The sequence below is a fragment of the Amblyomma americanum genome, chromosome 4, assembly GCF_052857255.1.
Source record: "Amblyomma americanum isolate KBUSLIRL-KWMA chromosome 4, ASM5285725v1, whole genome shotgun sequence".
NCBI lineage: Eukaryota > Metazoa > Arthropoda > Arachnida > Ixodida > Ixodidae > Amblyomma > Amblyomma americanum.
The window spans coordinates 175015700-175036773 of NC_135500.1; the positions used below are offsets into that span (position 1 = coordinate 175015700).

General features: G+C 46.4%; 2 protein-coding genes across 2 annotated transcripts; both read right to left on the reverse strand.

The window, feature by feature from the left end:
- Nucleotides 1-1747: 1747 nt before the first annotated feature.
- On the reverse strand, nt 1748-15319 carry LOC144128697 (G2/mitotic-specific cyclin-A-like). Its single transcript, XM_077662325.1, has 8 exons — nt 14901-15319; nt 13827-14082; nt 13604-13731; nt 10062-10285; nt 6839-7043; nt 5060-5173; nt 3375-3508; nt 1748-1964 (listed from the first exon to the last, which is right to left on the reverse strand). The coding sequence occupies exons 1-8, from the start codon at nt 15105-15107 to the stop codon at nt 1916-1918; spliced, it is 1317 nt and encodes a 438-aa protein (XP_077518451.1). The 5' UTR covers nt 15108-15319; the 3' UTR covers nt 1748-1915.
- A 4259-nt stretch (nt 15320-19578) lies between these two features.
- Vti1b (Vesicle transport through interaction with t-SNAREs 1b) lies at nt 19579-20919 on the reverse strand. Its single transcript, XM_077662327.1, has one exon. The coding sequence runs from the start codon at nt 20785-20787 to the stop codon at nt 20104-20106; it is 684 nt and encodes a 227-aa protein (XP_077518453.1). The 5' UTR covers nt 20788-20919; the 3' UTR covers nt 19579-20103.
- Nucleotides 20920-21074: the final 155 nt, after the last annotated feature.

Consider the following 21074-nt stretch of genomic DNA (forward strand, 5'->3'; position numbering starts at 1 on the left):
TGTTTTATAAAAATAACTTTGTCAGGATTTGTGTAATTTGAACTCCTTGTCCCCCATTAATTGCAATTGTGTCATGCAGCTATTGCTTTTAAGTAATGACTCCATAACGCCTGCTAGGCGTGCACACTGCCAGTGGCGGCATGTGGCGGGGGGGGGGGGGGGGGCATCTTCCGGTATCTGTCTAAACACTCTTAAATGGCTATGTTTCTGTTCTTTAGGTTACTTTAGTTGTTTTCTGCATTTTCGACCGGGCCTTGTGCCATTCGCCACTGAAGTTGTCCTTGATCATTCCTGTGTGACGAGTAAGTGTTTTCACATGCTGGGAAGGTGTTTGCATCAGTTGATTGGTTTTTCTAGTTATCCCTGCAATGGTTTAGTATCTTAAAATAGTAGTTCGCCAGTTGCCATTTTAAATCTTCACTGCTTTTCCTACTCACATCAGTGCATACTTTTAAATGCTCACACAATATTTAAATGCTCACACAATCTTTTCATACTGTGAATCGCCACATTCATCCATGTCTCCTTGAAAACACTTTTTTCTCTTGATAAGTGTGCATTGCTTTGTCCAAAAAGCAAATTTAAGGGCATTTGTTTTTATGGCCCTGCTAATACGAAGATGCAAATATATATTCACTAAGTCTGTTATTCATACACTCGTTTAGAGAGGAGAGGGTGACGCGTCGCCGACCGCACTGGGGGCAGCTGATTCTAGTGACGCCACTGCACACCTAAGCACTCAAGGCTCCTCTATCGCGTGCCTAGTGCCATTCTGCGTGGGGAGTCTGAAAGGGGAACCCTTCTCCATGTGCCTCGTGGTCGTGTAGACTTACTATATTTGAAAATTTCACGCGGAGATGAGTAGCTGCGGCACCTCAAGGGAGCGGCTTGCCCTCCGTTTATAGACACTTGGGAGACAGCCACTTAGCAAAGCGCGATCCGATTCCATGGGGAGCCACTGCGCATGTGCAGATCGCCCAGACGACGCCACAAGGCGCCGGCCAGCTGTTAAAGCGTGCCTGCCCCGTCAGGACCAATCAGCGCGTGCACACTGGCGGCGTGCGGAAGCGGATCGAGGTATGCTAAATCTGTACTGAAGCACGCCGCCGTGCCAGTTACAGAGTGCACACTCCACGAGTAGAGAGGCTGCAGGCACCTGGCAGGTACAGACAGAGCTTGGTGCCATGCTCTGTTGCCTCGAGCATGCGCAGACCGGCTGCGGCATAGGTGCAGAAGCACACACTCTCAGAGAGAGGGGTACGCTGGACCAAAACCACATTCAGATTAAATCAAATGCTTAAATATTCGATAATGAAATATTCGCACATGCCTAGACTTAAAGGGCCCCAAATAGAACTGGTGCCCACCAGTTCACCTTCACTTCACCTTCAGTGTCGTTCTTGCCCAGGAGTCATGACCATGCAACTTGCCAGTGCAAGCACTGGCCAAGTGGACATAGAAAGTAGATGCAACCCATCATGGAGGATATTTATTTTCTTGTAAAAAAAATACTGTTTGACCACGATATAACCTTTCATACCTATGTACAGGAAAATGACAATGGTTCCTGCGTTATGTAAATGGCTAAAACAGCTGAAAGGTAGCAAGCATTGGCACCCAATTGTGCTGGCCTGGGCATCAGTGCCTAAGCATCAGGTGGATGAGGCAGGAATTAAAAGGCTAAAAAATAAATGCCACTGAAAAGGCTGCGAAAGCCATTCAGCAACAGATCACACATGCACTTCAGTTGCTGGCACTCAATAAAATCATGTTTCGCCACTAAGAATACGAGACACGTCATCATGACACTTCACGTTCTAGATGAAAATTGCACGCCATGTAAGGCTTTCAGTGATGGAGCGGAAGATACATGCAGGGAAGCACTTTGTTCACAACACACTTGATGGAGTCCGAGTTAGAATGGAAGTGTCGGTGAAGGCTTCCGATTTGCAACACAGTGGAACCTGCAAGATAAAAAAAGAGGTGCTGGTGTTATTTTGACAAGTCTCGAAACAATGGACACAATATGCTCAGTGGAGTACTTATAACGCAATGCAATTCATCGAGAGTACTTAGTTCTATACTCCAGAATGCCTGCTGCCAATTTTGTAGCAGAAACTAGACTAGGCTAGTCAGCAGCGCATTTCAGGTGGTCCGTGCTAGTCACTTCTGCACATGCGGCATAACCATGGCAACCAGCTGTGCGAGTCTGAGGTGTTTGACGCGCAGTCTCCGCGTGCGACGTCATCACTTAGCAGCGCACAGTCTCCGCGCACGACGTCATCACTTAGCTATGCGCCTCACTGCGCATGCGCTATGCTCTTAGCAACGGGGCCGCGGTGGAGGATATAAGCCGTGCAGCAGCCGCTCGCCTTGAGAGAAGGCGCAATGGAAGAGCAAGACGCAGCTGGAGGAAGGTGAAGACACTTGGCGAAACGTTCTTCACATACCTCGGGCGTCTCCTGACACGCGCTTAGCTCTCTGCGCTTCATTCTTACTTAGGAGGGCAGCCTCACGCCAGGCAATGACTTCACGGTCAGTAGAAGCAGCTTCCCGTAGGCTCTGAAGATGCCACTTGCTGTACACGCGGCCGCCAGCCGCGTCTTCTTCCATTGAGTCTTCTCCCAAGGTGAGCGGCCGCTCCGCGGCTTATATCCTCAGTTGCGTTGCAGCTGCTAAGAGCATATTGTATGCACCCTTCCCTTTCTCAAAATCAGCAGCGTCTAGAACGTTGTCAGTGTCAACGAACACAATGAACGCCGACAGCCTTCGCTTTGTATATCCTGGATTAGCTAAGCTCTTCCACATTCAATTTTTAATAGGCTTTGAGGTAACAGTATGGCTTTTGCGGCATAACAATACCCAGCGTTAGCAAACACCATAAAACTGGTGAATAACTTTCAACTGGCAACGTAGATAATATTTAATTATTCAAGCCAGACACCTGGTTGTAATCAGAGGCGTGTAGGTGCTGTGGCTGAACAAACTTCAGCCATTCGTCACGTAATTTGAAAATGCTGCACCCGCACTGAGCGCTCAGCGACGTTTAGCAAATCTCGTCACTCAGTGGTGCACGTACCACATGACCTTCTCTGCCACATCTCTGCTAGTGCATCGAGTTATTTTGTTTGAATAGTAGTTTTGGAAGTGAAGCAATTACACCTATTTACACGACTGTAAGTCGACTCGAATTCGACCACCTGGAATTCTTTAACATGCGCTGACATCGCACAGCACACGAGCCTCTAGAATTTCATCTCCATCGAATTTCGACCGCCGTGGCCAGGATCAATCCCGCGTCTATCGGATCAGCAGCCGAGCTGCCATAAGCACTGGGCCACTGCAGCGACTGCACTCTGAAAGGGTTCACTTACTTTGGAGATTTGAACTTCTCATGCACTGCCTGCTGAGGACGGCTGGGTGCATTGCAGAAGCTGCTGTACAGAGAGTGGATGCACTCCCGAAAGCTGCTCACTTCGTAGCCGGAGTAGTCAACCAGGTCCTGGCCCTGCAGGAAGTGGCACAATGGATGCAACTGACGGACAAAGACCTTTCTGCACTGGGAGGAGAGTGCTGCCATTAAGAGCTACAAATGATAGCACACCAGGTTGAAAGCAGTGTATTTGTGCCCACACAGTGCTGTGCAAGTTTTAAGGGGGGACACTGGTCTTTGGGATCAAAAAATGACCCAAAAATCAAAATGACATTTTTGGAGCCTATAGCTATTCTTCAACTCTACCAGTTTTCTCCTCCAGGAAATTTATATTTTGACCATAAAATTAAATTTAGATCACTGTGTGGGCTCAATTTGTGCAGGAGCAGGCGATTTAACACCATGAAAATTTTGGACACCTGGCTGTCTTAGTACGTCAATACCTGAACGTCTAAGACAGATAGACACGTCATACTGTTTGCTAAGGGAAGCTGAAGACGCAATATATGCAATAATTGAAGCACAATTGTTCAATCACGCTTCAAGAATTTATAATTTTGAAAAGTTTATCTATGCATGATATTCACACTTTTGAGTGCTACTGTTCTAAGTGCTGTAAAATTACTAATGAGGGTGAAATGAAAAAACGCTCTTTACTCGCCATACTATGTAGCCACGGGTTAAAATTTTTTATTGAGCCATTTTTTGTACAGAGGTCCTAATAAAAAACTAACTAAAATTAATTAGCTTAGAAACTAATGAATTAATTAAAAAGCAGTTCCATACTTGAAAGCAGTATAAAAAACTGAGCAAGGTGACAGTTTCATTAGGATTGGACTAAAAATAAGGAAAATAGGTCTAAGATCAGTGTACCCCTTAAGGGGTCAAGGCCTTTTCCATTTTAGAGCAGTTCTGCGTCGATGCTCCCGACAATGTGCATGCAATAACACTGAAGGAAAGGTGAAAAATAGTCAATGTCACGCAGTTATCTCAAAAGCAGGCGACCATTGCCCATTCTTGCACTAAACAAAATTTACTCTGATGCGAACAGTTCTTGCAAGTTTTTTTGCGAACAATTGACAATTGGAACTTAATTTAATTCAAGCATTTTTTCGGTCCCTTGAAGCTGAAATTTTTTCCAAGCTACATATTTGCCAACCTTTGGATGGCAACTATTTTTATTTTCGGTACATGCTCATTAGAGTAAATGTTCACACTTTAGAATTTGAAATTATATTCACCTTAGAGAAATTATGTCTACTGAGAGATGGTAAATGGGTACCGGTAAACTGGTATTGGAACTGTATGTATAAAAACGCATTGTCCAAATTGAAAGTTTCCAAGGTTCCTACGGCCAATCTGCAGAGTGGCTACGGCTTTTCCGCTCAAGGCCATAGTGTTGCAAGGCCAAGCAAGGAGCCACCCCAAGCACCAGGACTGTACGAGTCAACCATGCGCAGTTCACAAAAATTTGGATTTGTCACTTTCTGTGCACATTTCACTAAATGAAACTTTGCCCTGCAAGGCTTAACTGTGCAAACAACAGGGCACCATCACTGAAGGAGAGCATAAAAGTGACAAGAAATTGCTACTAGCGAAGAGAGTACAGTGGATGCAGTAACTCACCCATGGATGCCTGCCAAATGTGTGGTTGGCCAAGCAGAGTGCAGCACCAGCAATCACGCTGGGGATGTACTGGAGGTAGGGTTCATCTTCCAAGAGGGAGAGTTCACAGAGGTACTGCAGGAACAAGGGTGCATGCTGAATTCAGGGCAGCAAAATGTGGCGCAACATTGAAGTGGATGAAATGGTAATGAACGGTTTGCCTGAATACATATTTCGCCATACTTCAGCAGAAAGCATACAACTGAGTGGCCAAAGAGCTACGAACTATGAAAAGAAAGTGACAACGGCAGCGTTAGACAGGGAGAGAACAGAGTAGGTTAGGCCGGAAACAAGAGTTAAATACTATATCATACGTGGAAAAACAAGCAATCATTAAGAACATTAAAGAAAAGTAAGGATAAAAGCATTGACGTTTACTAGGCCACTACAGGTGTCTTGGTCATAACGGGATGAGAATTTCATCGGCTGTTTCTTAAAAAAGAAATAAAGGACACATAGGCAGGACAAGCAACATTGGGAGCAGACAGCCGATGGTCCCTTAGGGTTATGAAGTGGATTCCAGCAGAAGGTGAATGCAGTAGAAGCCGGCAGAGAGCAAGGTGGGCAGATGAGATGAAGTTGCGGGGATAGGGTGGGTGGAGGTGGCATAGGACAGGGCTAACTAAAGACCGATAGGGAGGTCTCTTTCCTGCAGTGGTCATAATTGGGCAAGACACTACAGTAGAATCTCAATGATGCGAATGGCTATGAGGGACGCCATAGTGGAGGACTCCGGATTTAGACCACCTAGGACCTGCCATTCTTTAATGTGCGCTGATATTGCACGGGCACCGTTTGTGTTTCGCCTCCGTCGAATTGTGGCTGCCGCAGCCAGGATAGCACCCGCGACCTTCGTATCAGCAGCCAAATGCCAAAGCCACTGAGACACAGCAGCAGATACAGAAAACTGATCCATTTGCCATCTTGCTGCTTGTGGTGTGCATCTTATGACTAGCAATTGCTAGCTGCATGGTACTATAGTCTGATACAACTCAAGAATGAATGGCCAAATGCCCCTCAGAGTAGCCCCTCCAGCATCTCAATCCGCCTCTAGCCTTGACCAATCCCTTCGAACCTGCTATAGTCAGATGCAACTGAAAGATGCAGCGGCTTTTTGGTTCGCATGATCCTGCTAGCGTGACAAAGCAGGGAGCGGCGCCACGATGGACAAAGGGGTCTATCCCCGACCATAGAGTGAAGGGATTATCCCCTTTCATCTACCATTCCCTGCTTGTCACGCCAGCAGGGTCTCTAGCATCGGCCAACACCACTGGCTGAAAGGGGGTCCTCCGACAGGGAAAAGCCGTTGGGTTCTTAAGTTGTATACGACAACAGCGTGAAATTGCTGTGGTGGCAGATGAAAGGGGAATAACCAAATCTCGACGCCATTGGCTGGAGTGCCTCCTTAGAGGGGAATCTGCCGCTTTGCTCGAGTTTTATCAGACTAGTCGCCACAACTAGCAATTGCGCAGCATGCGGAGCGCTGGCTCAGTCCTCAGGATGCGTATTGCACAACTGGCGATGGTATGTTCATGATGAGAGGGCGATGCGTAGTGCTTACAGGTGTGGTAAGGGTGCGCATCATTTGTAGTTGTGCTTTGTATACAATACACTTTGGCCAAGGAATTTTACAAATCCTTATTGTACCAAAATTTGCATCAGCCGCAATCGTGTCATCGAGATTCTACTATATTACGCGAAAGAATGGAACACTCCTGCTTGTGCCTGACATGCATGTACCTGACCGAGGAAGGTGACTGTGTCTGGACACTTGTTGACTCCAGCAAACCGCTGCAGAAAGTAGTAGACTGTGGGGGCAGCAATGTCAAATGTAAGCACTTTCAGGACCACTTGCTCCATCCGCAGAACTTGCTTCTTGGTGTAAGTGTCATCAGTGATGTACACAAATTCGCAGACTTCTGGGGGATAAATCTCCTCAAATTTTCTGCAATTCACATGAGAAAAAAAAAGCAATGGGATGGGAGAGGTAGTTAGAGGGGGCACAACAGGAACCTACTTATGTTACTAGTGCAGTAGCAATTGTGCTCGTCACATTTGCTGCTCTTACTATGCTAAACAAAGCTTTGGATAGAAGAAAGCATTGCATGTATAGAACACAGGTGCAGTACCAATACAGCCAATACACAAGCACGCCACATCTACATTAAATATTGTTACGGTACGCAGTAGCCAAGCCGTTTCGTTTCTGCTGCTGAACTAACCTCGTAATAATATTACAGCAGCATGAACAGTCAGTGTAGTTATGTCAACATATTACACTATATTTACTTTGGCTCTAGTCATAAACGTAGCTTAGAAAATGGTAGCCAATAAAGTAGCTGGACATTAGCCACTTGTTTGAAATTGTGCCCATCTGCTAAGGTGACTCACCAGCTATCAGTGAAGTAGCCAGAAATTTTGTTCAAGGGCGAAGGGGGGGGGGGGGGGGGGGGGCTCATAGAATTTGTGGAAGGATCAAACGAAACAGTAACAACTGCATTGCCATTGACAATGCCATTGTGTATTAGATAACACTACGAACTGTCTAGACAAGTGAAATATGTACTTTTTAAAATAAAAGAATGTACTTGTATGCCTTAAAAAACGTGGCAGGCATGATTACAAAACAAAGCTGAGAAGGGGACAAGACACAGGAGAGAAGCTAACAGGATGAGCTCGTCCTATCTGCTTCTCTTCTGTGTCTTGTCCCCTGCTCAGTTTTATGTCTTGTAACCATGTCAAACCAACTATCCCCTTATTCTTCACTCATGACAGACATAACTGATACCAATGCTTCCATGTTTTAGTATTTAATAAGTAAAGAAAATAGCACACGAAGTCTAGAACTATATCTGTCCGGAACCAGCAAAGCAGTGCATGCCGCTGATATGAAAAATGTAAAGGCCATGAAATTAGCAAGCAGAGGACAAATATTTTTATGAATGTTTGTCGTTCAAGAAAATGGGGGCTTCGCTGGGGAAGCCTCAGGGAAAAGTCTCATTGACGCTGTCCGTCGTTCCAGTGTACTGCGCAGCAGCAGCTGTCACCGGTCATGTATTGCGAGTAATTGCACCGAAATTTTAGCCGCAACAGCGAGCCATCGATAGGCCATTGAAAGTTTGTGCTAGGATGGGGCCCCTTGCGTTACATGACTCCAGGTGCATGGGCGTTGCCACGAATTCCAACCCGAGTTAGCAATGTTCATGCCAAAAGACATTAGTCTGAAAAATACACTGTAGGTGACAAAATCCAGAATGACCGGCGCCGGTGGTTGTTTTGGTCAACGGTGCGCGACAATTCGAAAAAATTTCGGAGGGGGCCTGAAGCCCCATAAGCTCGCCTTAGCAATCAAACTCTTGTCAGGCCTTACCCTAACGAAAATTAGGAAGTACTTTGTACATATTTTAGCACAAGCCGCTGGTGTGCTCGTGCATGAACCCAAGAAACATATCTTCCCTGGAACGGGATAAAAATATTTCGAATGCCAAAGCGCTGCATAATATTTTGGCCGCACCTGTGCAGGTGCGGCCAAACTAGGCTTCTGTTGCCATCACATCGTTGATTAGATGCATGTGTGTTTACTACATCAGGTGCAATGCAGTGAATGCGCTGCTTGTTAGCGCTGCCTACATCTGCAATCAAAAAGTATAAAGTTTCTTGTGTGGAGCATAAAATAAATGCTTTGCCAGCAGTCTAATTATTACACAATACACTTGTCATAAGCTTGATTAAATGCACTCTTATTGCTGACAACATGCAGTCTCTTTCTAGTGCCCGAGACCACTCGGCCACAGAACTAGCGTGGAGTAACACACATGCCTCTACTTTTTCACACGGACTACTTTCACACCTTTCACAGCGCTGCATTTGATGTATGAAACGAAGTATAGCACCAGTTGCTACCTTGATTTCAAAGAACATGAAAAACAATGAAAATAAAGCACATGCCATATCAATGGCACCCGACGTCCACAACGCATATACGCAGTCTTGCAGATATCACCAGTGGTAATTGCACTGTTCTGGCGCGTGTTGCACCCTACAAGTAAAAAGACTGAATCCAGTCCAAGTTCCAAGAAGCACTAAAAGCATGGATGTGATGGCACCAAAAAGAAGAGCATTTGCTGTGCCATTCTAAGTGTGTCTAAGCGAGCAAAAAGGCTGGATCAGTCTTTTTGCTGAATGGAAAGTGAGCCCTTGCAGATGTACGCACCCAGCAGAGAGAATAACAGTGAAGATGCTGAAGGCAATGACAAGTCTCAACGTAGAAAGAACACTTTTTTTGCTCGAACAACACAAAGCATACTGACCATGCCGTGACTGGTTCTTGACTGAAGCACGACAGACTATAGTTGGGAGTGTTTATAGTCTATGATGATGCAAGTTTTCTCAGCTGATCGTTGCGTGCACATACATTTTATGCGCACGTCTGGCGCCTGTGGACTATGTACCCAAGTATAACAGTCCTGCCTTAGCAGACAAAGTAAAGGAAATGCTCAGAGAAAAGAAGATATACACTGGGTGTGGACTGGATACCAGAAATTGTGGTAGCTGATGAGTGTCCTGTGTTTTCTATGTCCTCATCCTCTTTGCCGGTGCGAAGTTTCAGTGATGTTCGCTTGAGCATACTGCTCAACAGCTAAGCACAAGAGCGAGCGCCTGATGCTTTTTGCAAAAGCCTACAGCTGCAAGTGCCCGTGCATACCTGCAAGGATACAAGTGGAGTGCCTTGAACCAGTCCAAAACCAAGGCTGGCCAATAACAATGGGCAAAAAGGCATTGTGGCTAGAGGAAAAATCAATGGAGGGACACACCATTATGCACAAGTAGATGCAAAGAACACCCAGTAAAGTGCTGAGAGGAGAGGCCATGACAGACAAAGAACTTCAGCTCGGTACAGAATCAATGCTGTACTGTTTCACAGGAGTTTAACAATGTCGAGAAAGCTGCAGATCAAGCTTACGCAGCAATCAGGAGTGAGGCTGTGCCAACAAGTTGCAGCTTGGTGCGCTGCACTGACATGCTGGAGAGGAAGCGGTCCACATAGGAAACCGCAAGAAAGAGGGTTTCCTCATGCAGCTTGTATTCCTCAGCCACTTCAACAAGCCAGTCCACGAGGATTGTGCGCATTGTGGATGTGATGTCTGGCTGTTTCCGCATGTAGCCTGGCGTGGGAACCAGCTTCACCTGGAAGCAGAGGCATAGGAGTTGAGCTGTAAATGGAAGAGGCAGCCGAAGCACACGTGGAAGTAAGTGTCTCGGGAACAATAGTAAAAAAAAAAAACAGGAAGGGGAGGAGGGAGCTGTACACCTCCTCCATGCTGCAACATCACGAAGATGCGGAGGTGCTGATGTTAGCAGAGACTTTCGCACGGTAGGCAAAACAGGTTCCGCTCGGCCATGCCTACCGTAGCGTCCGTAGCCACCGGTAGAACGGCGTGGCTGCATCGTGCCCATGCACTGCAGAAACAGCGTGTATTGGCCAGCTGCGTCACTTTGGCATCCGAGCAGTAGCATAAAGAGGAAAATTAAATCAGCTTCGATAAGTTTTTCACAGATAAATACTGCAATAGGCCACCATATAAAGAAAGCTCAGTCTAGGCCTCGATCAACGTCGCCAGACTACAAAGGAGTCATAGCGGGGAAGATGTTGCGCTCACTTGCATATACAGCATGGTACACTTAAAACAGCGCAAGGAAAAAAAAAATCAGCAAATTCAGCTGCGCTGGTAATTACCACCCGGAGCCGTTTTGATGTGCATGTTATGGTCACTATTCACGTTACGGCAGCCGGTTCACTCGCAACCAAGGAATACGTTCTTGTTGATATCGCAGCATATTATAGCGTGTGGAATTTATACGAACACATAATGAAGCGTTCTTCGCATTTATTTGCTTGGGACTATTTACGGACGGCAGAATTATATTTGATTCATGTACAGAGGTCAGCTAAATTGTGTCAACCTTGCACGGTTACGTTTGTTTAAAACAGCGCACTTTAACGTGTGTGAAAAGCCACGTAAGTGCATTTAGCTTTTCATTGCATGTTGTGTCATAAGCTGTTCCATGAGGTTGAGCGTGACTGCAAGCTTGTCTGTAAGAAAACACCAGTGGGTGGGAATTGTCTGAGCTGCAGCGTTATTTGGTCTTCGTTTTTGTCATCGTATGAGAATGGTGGGCAAAGGATACTGTAAAGCACGCGGAAACAAATTGCGAGCAGGCTTTGCCGAGTCCAGTGCATGTAGTTTTGCAGGCGAGTGGTATTGTGCAATCTAAGCCGCTGTGTCTTTCAAACACCTGCGTTGCTCTGCAACAGATTCGTCAACTAACAGAAACTGTTGGGTGAAACACTGAGACGAGATACTGGGGATTAAGCTATTAAGCGCAGCGCTATAACTAGCAATGCACTGCAAGGCAGGTGTGTCAACAGACGGTGACAGTTCGTCTGCTCGGCTCAGACAATATCAGTGCTTCTCACTACTGTCCCAAGGCAAGATCATGCTGGCTAGTACAGCGAGTCAAAGACTGGCGATTTTATTCAATGTCTAGGGTAGAAATCAACGGCAGCAACGCTTTGTTTGCCACCAACAATGCTCAGTGCCGAGCTATTTCCCAGAGCACATTGTATGTGGTCAAAGAGAGCCCGTGTACTTCCGAGTGAAATTACCAAGTTCAATGCATGAACCACTCTTGTGCATAGAAAACCACCTACAAGCCTTGAAAACCCAAGCTCAAGACCTCCCCGTGATGCCTGCTCTGTGGTTTCTTGCCTACCGCGAGCTGCTAGCGACTGCTGCGCCACCTCATTTGTTTGCAAACATGCAGGAGGTCTATAAATAAGTAGCACTGACATCACATTGGCCACACTGTTTGTGAACCAGCAGCATGGTGAAAGCTTGTCCATCTGTCTAATCCACACACCAGGTGCCTTAGCATGCTATGCATGGCTGCACATCAAAGCACCCTTATGGTTACAAGCAAGCTGTCTACAGTGGAAGTCAAGGGGAGCTCCAAAAGTCATAGGCAATGAAGCAAATGCTCACGGCTACTACTGTGGACCAAAACTGACATGACCCGTTTGTACAGGATCCTTAAGTGGCATTTAATGAGGGCAAAATAGGACCAGTGGCCAGCACCAAAAGCTGCTTGTCCAGTGACTACTACTGGGCTAGTGTTGAACAAAGCTGTTAACATATATGTGTTGTGGCTCACAAAGATCAAGGTTTGGTTTTATAGTGTTTAATACCTGTGCTACACGGGCGTTTCGAATGCCTTCCAAACGAATGTCATTCGACTCGACTGCCAAACCTGCGCTGCTACACGACGTTTTGGACGGCATTCGGTTCACATGACATTCGAGTCGACGGAGCTCCGCAGAGACATTCGAGATTTTGGAATGCCTTCGAGGCGCAAGCGCGACTACTCTCTACCGCACCGTCCTCGCGCCATAGGTGGCAGCATAAGTTTTGAAGAGCAAATACGTTCGTTAAACGATGAAATTCTAAATAATATTTATATACACTACACGGATCTTTTCCAGAAGTTTAGTTAGCAAGCAAATATTTACCGCATACTCTGGAACCCATCGTAGGAAAGAAAGGCAGCCATTTTGGCCCTGTACCAGTTTTTTTCACTTTGTGCTGTTGCTTTTGCTGTCTTGTCTTTTTATTTTGTGTGCGTGCGTGTCTGTGTGTACATTTTAAGTGAGCTTTTTTTTTTTATTCAGTGAAGTTTATTACACTTTTTCGTTTTTTGCGACACACGCAGGAGATAGAGCCCAATGTAGCCAACAGACCGCACACAAAAAATGGCAGGGCTATGGGCTTGGGCCTCTGTTAGAACAGAGGTGTTTAATAATGAATAAATAGTAAAATTTATTAGAAATGACATTACTTTTGAAAGTAGCAATTTTATAGCGGACTGTAACTATACAAATTGTTGCTGCTATATTTGTTTAAAACAAAACTTGACAGCAGCAGCGCCCCTGTGGCTTGGCGGCAGAATACTGAAGCTTTCGAATGCTTTTGGAATAGTCGTGTAGCACCGCATGGGTCTGTTCAGTCCGAATGCCATTCGAAGTTTCAAATGCCGTTCGACTCAAATGTCATTTCAACGTACCCGTGTAGCAGAGGTATAACATCCCGAACTGACTTTGGCTATGAGGGAGAGACTCCGTAGTGGAGGGCACCGTATCGACCACCTGGGGTTCTTTAACGTGTACTGACATCGCACACTACACGGGGCTCTAGCATTTCGTCTATCGAAATGAGACCCCTGCGGCTGGGATCGAACCCGTGTCTTTCGGGTCAGCAGCCGAGCACCATAACCACTGAGCCACCGCGGCGGCTCACGAAGATCAAAGAGCAAGAATGAGCCAACTTTGCAGAGCTGTGGTGGAGCTGTTTGCATTTCATTAGGGTGGCTGGCACCAAGTGAAAGTATGAAGACGTCAAAGTGAGGCCATCTAGCAACTGCAGCTAGAAGAAAGCAGGAAGTGAAACTTGCCTCTTGTTGCCGCAGGTAATTGTAGACATCCTGTGCATATTCCTCGCTGGACTCTTGTTCCCGAACATGTGAGTAGCACATGGGCTCTAGAGTATGCAGGGATGTGTCCAGGACCATGGGAGATTCTCCTGTGGTTCAAAGAAGCCAGGAGATGGCAGCCACGCTCTCGTGTAGTGGTGTGAAATGCTTGCAGGCAACGTTCACGTGCAGCGCGGCGACTCACCTGGCCCTTCGCATTCCATGCGGCTGTCGGGCGACACAGGAGCCGCTGTGGCGCCGGCGGGAGCCGCGGGGAGTGCGAGGCACAGGGGTTCCTTCGTGGCAGCTGCCGCCACGACCACCGGACTGGCTGGTGCGAACTTTTTTTCGGAGGCATCGCAAGAAGAGTCGTCGGTAAAAATCTCGAAACGCCCAAGCGGGCGAGAGTTCTCGGTATTCGATGCTCCTAGTCGTGCCGACCTCCGGGTGGCCTTTGGTTGCTGCAGCCATGAATGGAAAACCGCAATTAGGCAATAAGCAACGCACTTTGTTTAAAAGCAAACGTCCAGTGCTGCAGGTGCACATCTGAAATTGCTATTCGCCTATATTCAGCAGAACACGAGCACTGGCGCCCCATTTGCGGCAGTCGGGACTAAAATGCACGGAGGAGGAGGGATTATGAACGGAAAATAAAGTTATGACGACAATGAACTATTTGACACTGAGCCTTAAACAGAAAAGGAACGGTCGTATTTTGGTGAGCAACATCAGGACCACCTGATTCTGGCAGTGTCAACTCCGTGATTCTACTCAAAAGCTCGCCGCGACGACAGTTCCGCCGCTAAAGCAGCAAATAATCAAATACTGAAGCTACATTGGCAGCCAGGTAAGTGACAGGTAAGTGAAACGAGTAGCAGGCGGCGGTGCATCGCTCAATACGGGAAATAATTCGATCCGCCACCAAGGCTTGCGAGTCCACGCCGCGCGCACATATCTATATATATTACCGTGAGCAAGAAAGTGCGAATAAATCGCAATTTTGGAACGAACAGATGCACTTAGCTGGCCGTCTCACGATATCCAGAAAGCTGCAAATGCACATGTCTTGAAAGGAAAACGAAGCGACAGCATAACTAATAACGTCCCAACAAAGACGACGGTCAGCGCTAACTACAAATTTTAACTACAAGTGACTCATAAGCACCACAGAAAATGTCAGCAACACGACCGGAGATTAGAAAAAATTAAGTCGACCCCGCAACACATGTGCGACTAACAATAGTCGCCGAACAGCACTAGCGCCGGCACATCGCCATACCTGTTTGGCACAGTCTCGCTTGGGCAACGGCTTGTTCTCCAGCGCTTTGTTTGTCTGGATGCAGCCCAGCGCCTGTCGCCTGGGAGCAGCTTGGGCGGCCTGCACAGAGGCGTCACCGGCTTTTGCGGTTGGCTTGGACCGCAAGTTAAAAGGCCTCGAGTTTTCGTCAGCGTAGCCAACGGTCGTGGTCGCGTTACGCCTCGCCATGTTTGAAGTGCTTCCTGGGGGCCAAGCTCGTTTCTTCGTGTCGACGGTACGCTAGTCGGAAGTCTTCAGTGGGCGTTGTCTTGCGGTTTCATGTGGCGGGCTACTTGTCGGGCGGTCGTTGGCTGCCGAAATTCCAAAGGCTGGTTTATCGGCCCCAAAAGACGACCGCTGTCTCAATACCGCAGCCACCGGCGAATGGCCGACCCACAGCTGAGTGCGCGAACGTTAAATCGTTAAATTCCCCGCGACGCAATTATTCTGGACGAATAGGCCAATCGCATTTCCGCTCTTTGTCACGTGAATTTTGCGTCACAACTTTGTGTTGTGCGCGTTTTTTGACCGCAGCGCCCTTTGCGGATTGGGCAAGCAGCATTTTGTGCAGGAACCCATTTTTTTTTTAGAGCGATGTTTATTAAACTTGTAATTTAATGAAGTGCGAGTAATCTAAATAAAATTTTGCATAACAGGGTTCAAAGATTGTACTCATTATGTGAAAATGTCAACAGCTTTTCTCAAAAACAACGTTGGTCTAGATGGATGGATGATAATGGCTTTATCCTTAGTGTCGGACGGCAGCTTTTGCCACCTAGCCAATGTCATCCCCCCCCCCCCCCCACCCACCCCAATCTCCTCACGTTAATTTTTTTTTCTCTCCAGTGCGCGTTAAACATCCCCAGGTGGTCGAAATTATTCCGGAGCCCTCCACTACGGCACCTCTTATTCCTTTCTTCTTTCACTCCCTCCTTTATGCCTTTCCTTACGGCGCGGTTCAGGTGTCCAACGATATATGAGACAGACACTGCACCATTTCCTTTCCCCAAAAACCAATTATTATTATTTCAGCTTTCCCTTTTGAAGTGCCTAATTTGACGATCTTTTTCGCAAATTCACCCCTCCCTTAACTTCACGAGGGTGTTGTTGCGGGCTAGTTGGTTTAAAGGGAACAGCGCAAACACAGGACGGAAAGAGGAACGTACAATACAGCGCCTGTGTTGTATGTTGCTCTCTACGTCCTCTGTTTGCGCTGTTCCCTTTTAAGCAGTTTTACCCTCGACTTCCTCCACAAATCATCTAACCTTCCCTTAGTTAAAGTAGAGTGAACTAGAAGTTAAAGCAACGCTTTTCTCATCCATTCGTCCGTCCGCGCATTCTTTGCGTCCAGTGTCCAGATCTGTCTCCTTTACCTCCTTTCCCACACTAGTATATTACTGAGCCCCATCGCCTTCGAGAGGGTAGAGTGTACTAGAATGTTTTAGTACACCCTAGAGAGGGCCCACGAGCTATGTAAACCCTATCCCTAATCCCTGCCCTCTTTGTCGTATGACAAATAAAGGCTTGTTCCTCTTCCCTCACCTGTAGGTACTCAGCCGTTAGATTTCGGGCTCTGTTCATCCATTTTGTATTGATACTTTTCATGCATCGATACTTGTATGCCTTTTTTTTGCTCACTTTCTTTCCTCCATTTTGGTTATTCTGATCGTATTGCAGTTCGTTAATTTCCTCTCTAACTTGGAACGACGACCAGCCCATGTCCCCCTGTACTCCCTCATTCGACGTGTTCCCATTTTCATCCAAGGCTATAACCTGCCTACACTTTTTTGTCTGATTTCTAGGCATGATTGTGCTCCTGATTTCATGCACAGGAACCTCATACAGATTATAGTTCCATAGTGCTCTATGCTTCATAATTATGTCTGAATTCGTTTCCTCTTTGTCCCTCATAATCCTTTCGTGCTCTTCCAGATGTTTTTTCCTTTATTTAGCCGTACACCTAGATACTTCTATAGTTCTTCACATGGTCAATATTAGTGTCTTGTATTTCTAGTGGGTCTCCACTTTCATCATTATGTACCATTATCCCAGACTTCTCTCTACAGAAATGTAGTCCCAACTTTTCCCCTCCCCTCCGCATATCTTGACTAGTTTCCCCAACCTATCCCGCTTGTCTGCTAGCAGTGCAATGTCGTCCACATAAATCAGTCCGGCTAGCAATTGATTAACTTTCTGGCCTCTGCATATTGCTCACATCGACTCCTACCTTACTATCCTCTAACCTCTTTTCCATTTGACTCATGTTTATCATGAAAAGTAGGGGTGATACTGGACAGCCCTGCCTTAGCCTACTTTTAATTTTAGCTGGTTTTGTAGTTTCTCCCTCCCATGTTGCCACAACCTCATCATCTGTATATACACGTAGTAGAAACAACCATGTTTCTATCTAAACCATATCCTTTCAACTGGCCCCAAAGCTTTTCCTAATTCAAACTGTCATATACCCTTAATGTCTAAAAACGCTATCCATTGTGGCCTCAGACTTTCCTCTGCTATCTCCATACACTGAGTTATAACAAATAGACCATTCTCTAACCTTCTGTCCTTTCGGAAACCATTCTGTAGCTCTCCTAAGATCTCTTTATATTCTGCCTGTTCTTCCATTCTCATTTGTACCATCTGCATTGCTAGCCTATATATAACTGACGTAACCGTAATTGGTGAGTAGGATTTAATGTTGTCCTTGCTTCCCTTGTTTGTATATTAGTCTCATCCCCTATTATTTTTTCAATGATCTGTTCTAATTTCGATTTGCTTTTTTGGCCTAGCATGCTAATCAATCTCATTAGTATGCCATCTGATCCTGTTGTTGTTCCTATGGGAACCTTGCTTTCCATTCTGTCCCACCATTCCCTTGCAGTCATCTTCCCAGGCTCTTCCTCCCCCGCCCTCCTGTAGTCATTGCTCTCCTTTATTTCATTCATCTTAGGCTCTGCAAATGTTGCTTCGATTGTTTATCTGATATATTCCTGTGCTTCCTCTCCTCTTTTCCCCTCCTGTGTGGTCAGTGAACCTTGCACCCCCTCTATCCTCTTTCCCTGTAACCTTATGTGCTCCCAAAACCTCTTTGCAGCATTTCATTTTTTTTTCCGCTTATCTCAGTCATACACCGGACCGACCGCTGCATTTCCTGTTTTTGGCATGAAGTAATGCCAATGCCTCCCTTTTCTTCTCAAGGTATTTTTTTTCAATGTTTTATGGGGGTTTAACGTCCCAAAGCGACTCAGGCTATGAGGGATGCCGTAGTGGAGGGCTCCGGAAATTTCGACCACCTAGGGTTCTTTAACGTGCACTGACATCGCACAGTACATGGGCCTCTAGAATTTCGCCTCCATCGAAATTCGACCCCTGCGACCAGGATTGAACCTGCGTCTTTCGGGTCAGCAGCCGAGCGCCATAGCCACTCAGCCACCGCGGCGGCCCTCTCAAGGTATTTATCCCATTTGAATCCACTTCACCTGGTGTGGCCCACCTTTTCTTTGCCAATTTCTGTTCTCTAGATGCCTTTTCCTTCTTGCTATGGCTGCCTTAACTTCTCTGTCCTACCAGCTTTTTGGTTTTTGTTTCCCCCTCTTCGTTCCCTAATTGATTTGGCACTTCTCTAGCTCCCTTGGTGAAAACGAGCACTGCCGATGCAATGTATAACCCATACAGCATGGCATTTGGCCCAAAAGTTTGTTCCTTTGGCTGCGTTGGTATCGTAGCAGTGAGCTGCTGTAGTTGTGAGCTGCAGCGGTGACTCAGCGGTTATGGTGCTTGGCTGCTGACCTGAAAGACGTGGGTTCAATTCTGGCTGTGGCAGTCGAATTTGGATGGAGGCGAAATGGTAGAGGCCCGTGTGCTGTGCGATGCCAGTGCAGTTATCCAGAGTCCTCCACTACGGCATCCCTCATAGCATACGAGTCACTTTGGGACATTAAACTCCATAAAACCAAATCAAGTCAGTTTTCATGGCTGTGCCATCATGGTAGTTCTTTCCTTCCTCGATGGATAGCAACAACCACATAGTTAATACTACACTAAAGAAACACTGTCATGAAACTTTCAGATATGCTTGTTCTTCTATGACATTGAGGGGTACAGCTGCAATGCAGAAATTGTTACACTTTCGCCACGGGAATGGTGGCCCGCTAAATGTTGCCAGTTGTAAATGATTGAATAGAGTCACCGCAAAGCTTCCAGAGACTCTGTGGTCAAGTACCTAGGAGCGCGACACATGTGGAGGAGGGTTGCAGCATTTCCAGAGGGCTTTAATACAAAGTCACTTGCGTGATTAAATTCTGCCTCCAATAGTACAAGCACCAAGATAGATGTTCAGCCTTTGTCAAAAGAGCCCACAGGTTTGCTTCAAAGTCTACTAGTGGGGCTCTCATAGCATCTGTGGAAGTCCTCACCTGCGAAAGGGAGCAGGACCAGAGTTCCACTTACATTCAAGATTTGCAATGCTAGGGATCCATAATGAGCGACATAGCATGGCCGAGAATCAAACCCCATTAGGATCAACTTTTGACAACGGTTCAGCTTAGCCTACTTGCCCGGGAAGTGCTTGCTGTTCCTTGTACACCTTTCTCTACAGCTGAAATTGTACGCACCCACTAGAATAAGTTCACCTACAGTAACACCCACAAAGCCTCTGAAAGAATTTAGCTGAACAGTGAAAATTTATTCACAGTCCACAAACCTGCAACACGCTGCAAAACTTGTCCCCCTCTTCCTTTGAAGCAGCATGTGAGGCGCGATATCACGATGAATGCAACACTGCACAGTGCAGCTTGGTAGCAGTGGTGCAGTACTCTTTTAATACACTGACGGATAATTCAGACAACAATACCCAATGTAAACATAGGAACAGTGAATGGTGTAATAAGTGAGATCAAAACGCATATATAAAATTGCTCCCCAGGATAGGTCTGAGTAAACAGCACGTGCAAAAAAAATTTGCGACGCCAAAATGTTTTATAACGTATACATACAAGAGCATGGTGCTTATTATGGAGTTATCCAAAATAAATCATTGCAGGGTTTGGCTCAAATTTATAGATGTGAAAAAACTTAGTTTCGAGTAGAGGGATACATCTGCAAGACAGGTGAAGAAAAATGGGTGTGCTTCCACATTCTAACCACTTCAAGCTGTGATATGAGTTCACACATTCACTTCAGCTCTTCATTTCATGATAAACTTCCAGTAAATAAGGGCTCCTAGGATGCATATCTCGATAACGATAATCATGATCAGAATCATTTTGTTGGTCATGACGCGCCTATACATGGTGCGCAATATCTTGCGACTAGTCGAGAGGTTCTGATCAGTCTCTTCGAGCCGCTCTTTGGTGCGCACAAGAGACTCCCTTTGAGTGCGCAGCTCTTCGGCTACAGCTGTCCCGATCTGGTCGGTTTCGGCGGCCACTTGAAACGTTCTCGCCAGGCTGTCCGTAGTTCGGTCCAAAGTTTCGTTCATCTGCAGAAGTCTGCTTCGTTGAGGATCACCGGCGCCGAAATCTCCCAAAACACTGGACGGGCTCAACAGGTCTTGTCTCGCAATGGTGACGTGCGTGACACCACCGGCCAGAGACGCTGCAGTCTTGTTTATGTCGTCCAGTTCCGAGCGATATTTTCGCGTCTTGGAATTCATGTGCACACGATACGGGTTCGGCGCCGCCCTAGCCTCATGCTCTAGCTCTTGCAGAACGCCGCTAGCTTGGTCCACTTTGCGCTGCACTTCACGAAGAAGAGACTTCTTGCTCTCGCCGATGCCGCCCCGTCCTTTGGCACTTTCCAGTTTGCGTCGTATTTCTTCCATTAGTGCCACAAAGTCCTCTTCGAGGTCCTCGAACTTTTCTGAGGACATTGCTAACCTCGTAGGCTTGAGCGAGGCCAAACGAAAAGGATAGGTACAACTCAGAACCACAGCCTACCATGCGATCACACAACACTCGCACCGAAAACACACCCAACGCAGGTCCTGTGACTATCCATGGCAATTAGCTTGCAATCAGTCGCATCATAAGTCAAGCCAAGTCAATTTAGCTAAAAAAAAATAACAATCAAATGTTTAGTCGGCTTAGCGCTCTTGAATGAACAGCATGCTGCTGCCCAGAAATACGTAATAAACACTTGAATTTATGAAACATTAAT

What these genes read in the sequence shown, in the direction of transcription:
- LOC144128697 (XM_077662325.1), bottom strand. Translation starts at nt 15,107, where the DNA reads ATGGCGAGGCGTAACGCGACCACGACCGTTGGCTACGCTGACGAAAAC. An exon ending in AGCGAGACTGTGCCAAACAG is followed by an intron (nt 14,083 to 14,900) that starts GTATGGCGATGT and finishes TCATGGCTGCAG; the next exon opens with CAACCAAAGGCCACCCGGAG. An exon ending in ATTACCTGCGGCAACAAGAG is followed by an intron (nt 10,286 to 13,603) that starts GCAAGTTTCACT and finishes CTCTGCTTCCAG; the next exon opens with GTGAAGCTGGTTCCCACGCC.
- Vti1b (XM_077662327.1), bottom strand. Translation starts at nt 20,787, where the DNA reads ATGTCCTCAGAAAAGTTCGAGGACCTCGAAGAGGACTTTGTGGCACTA.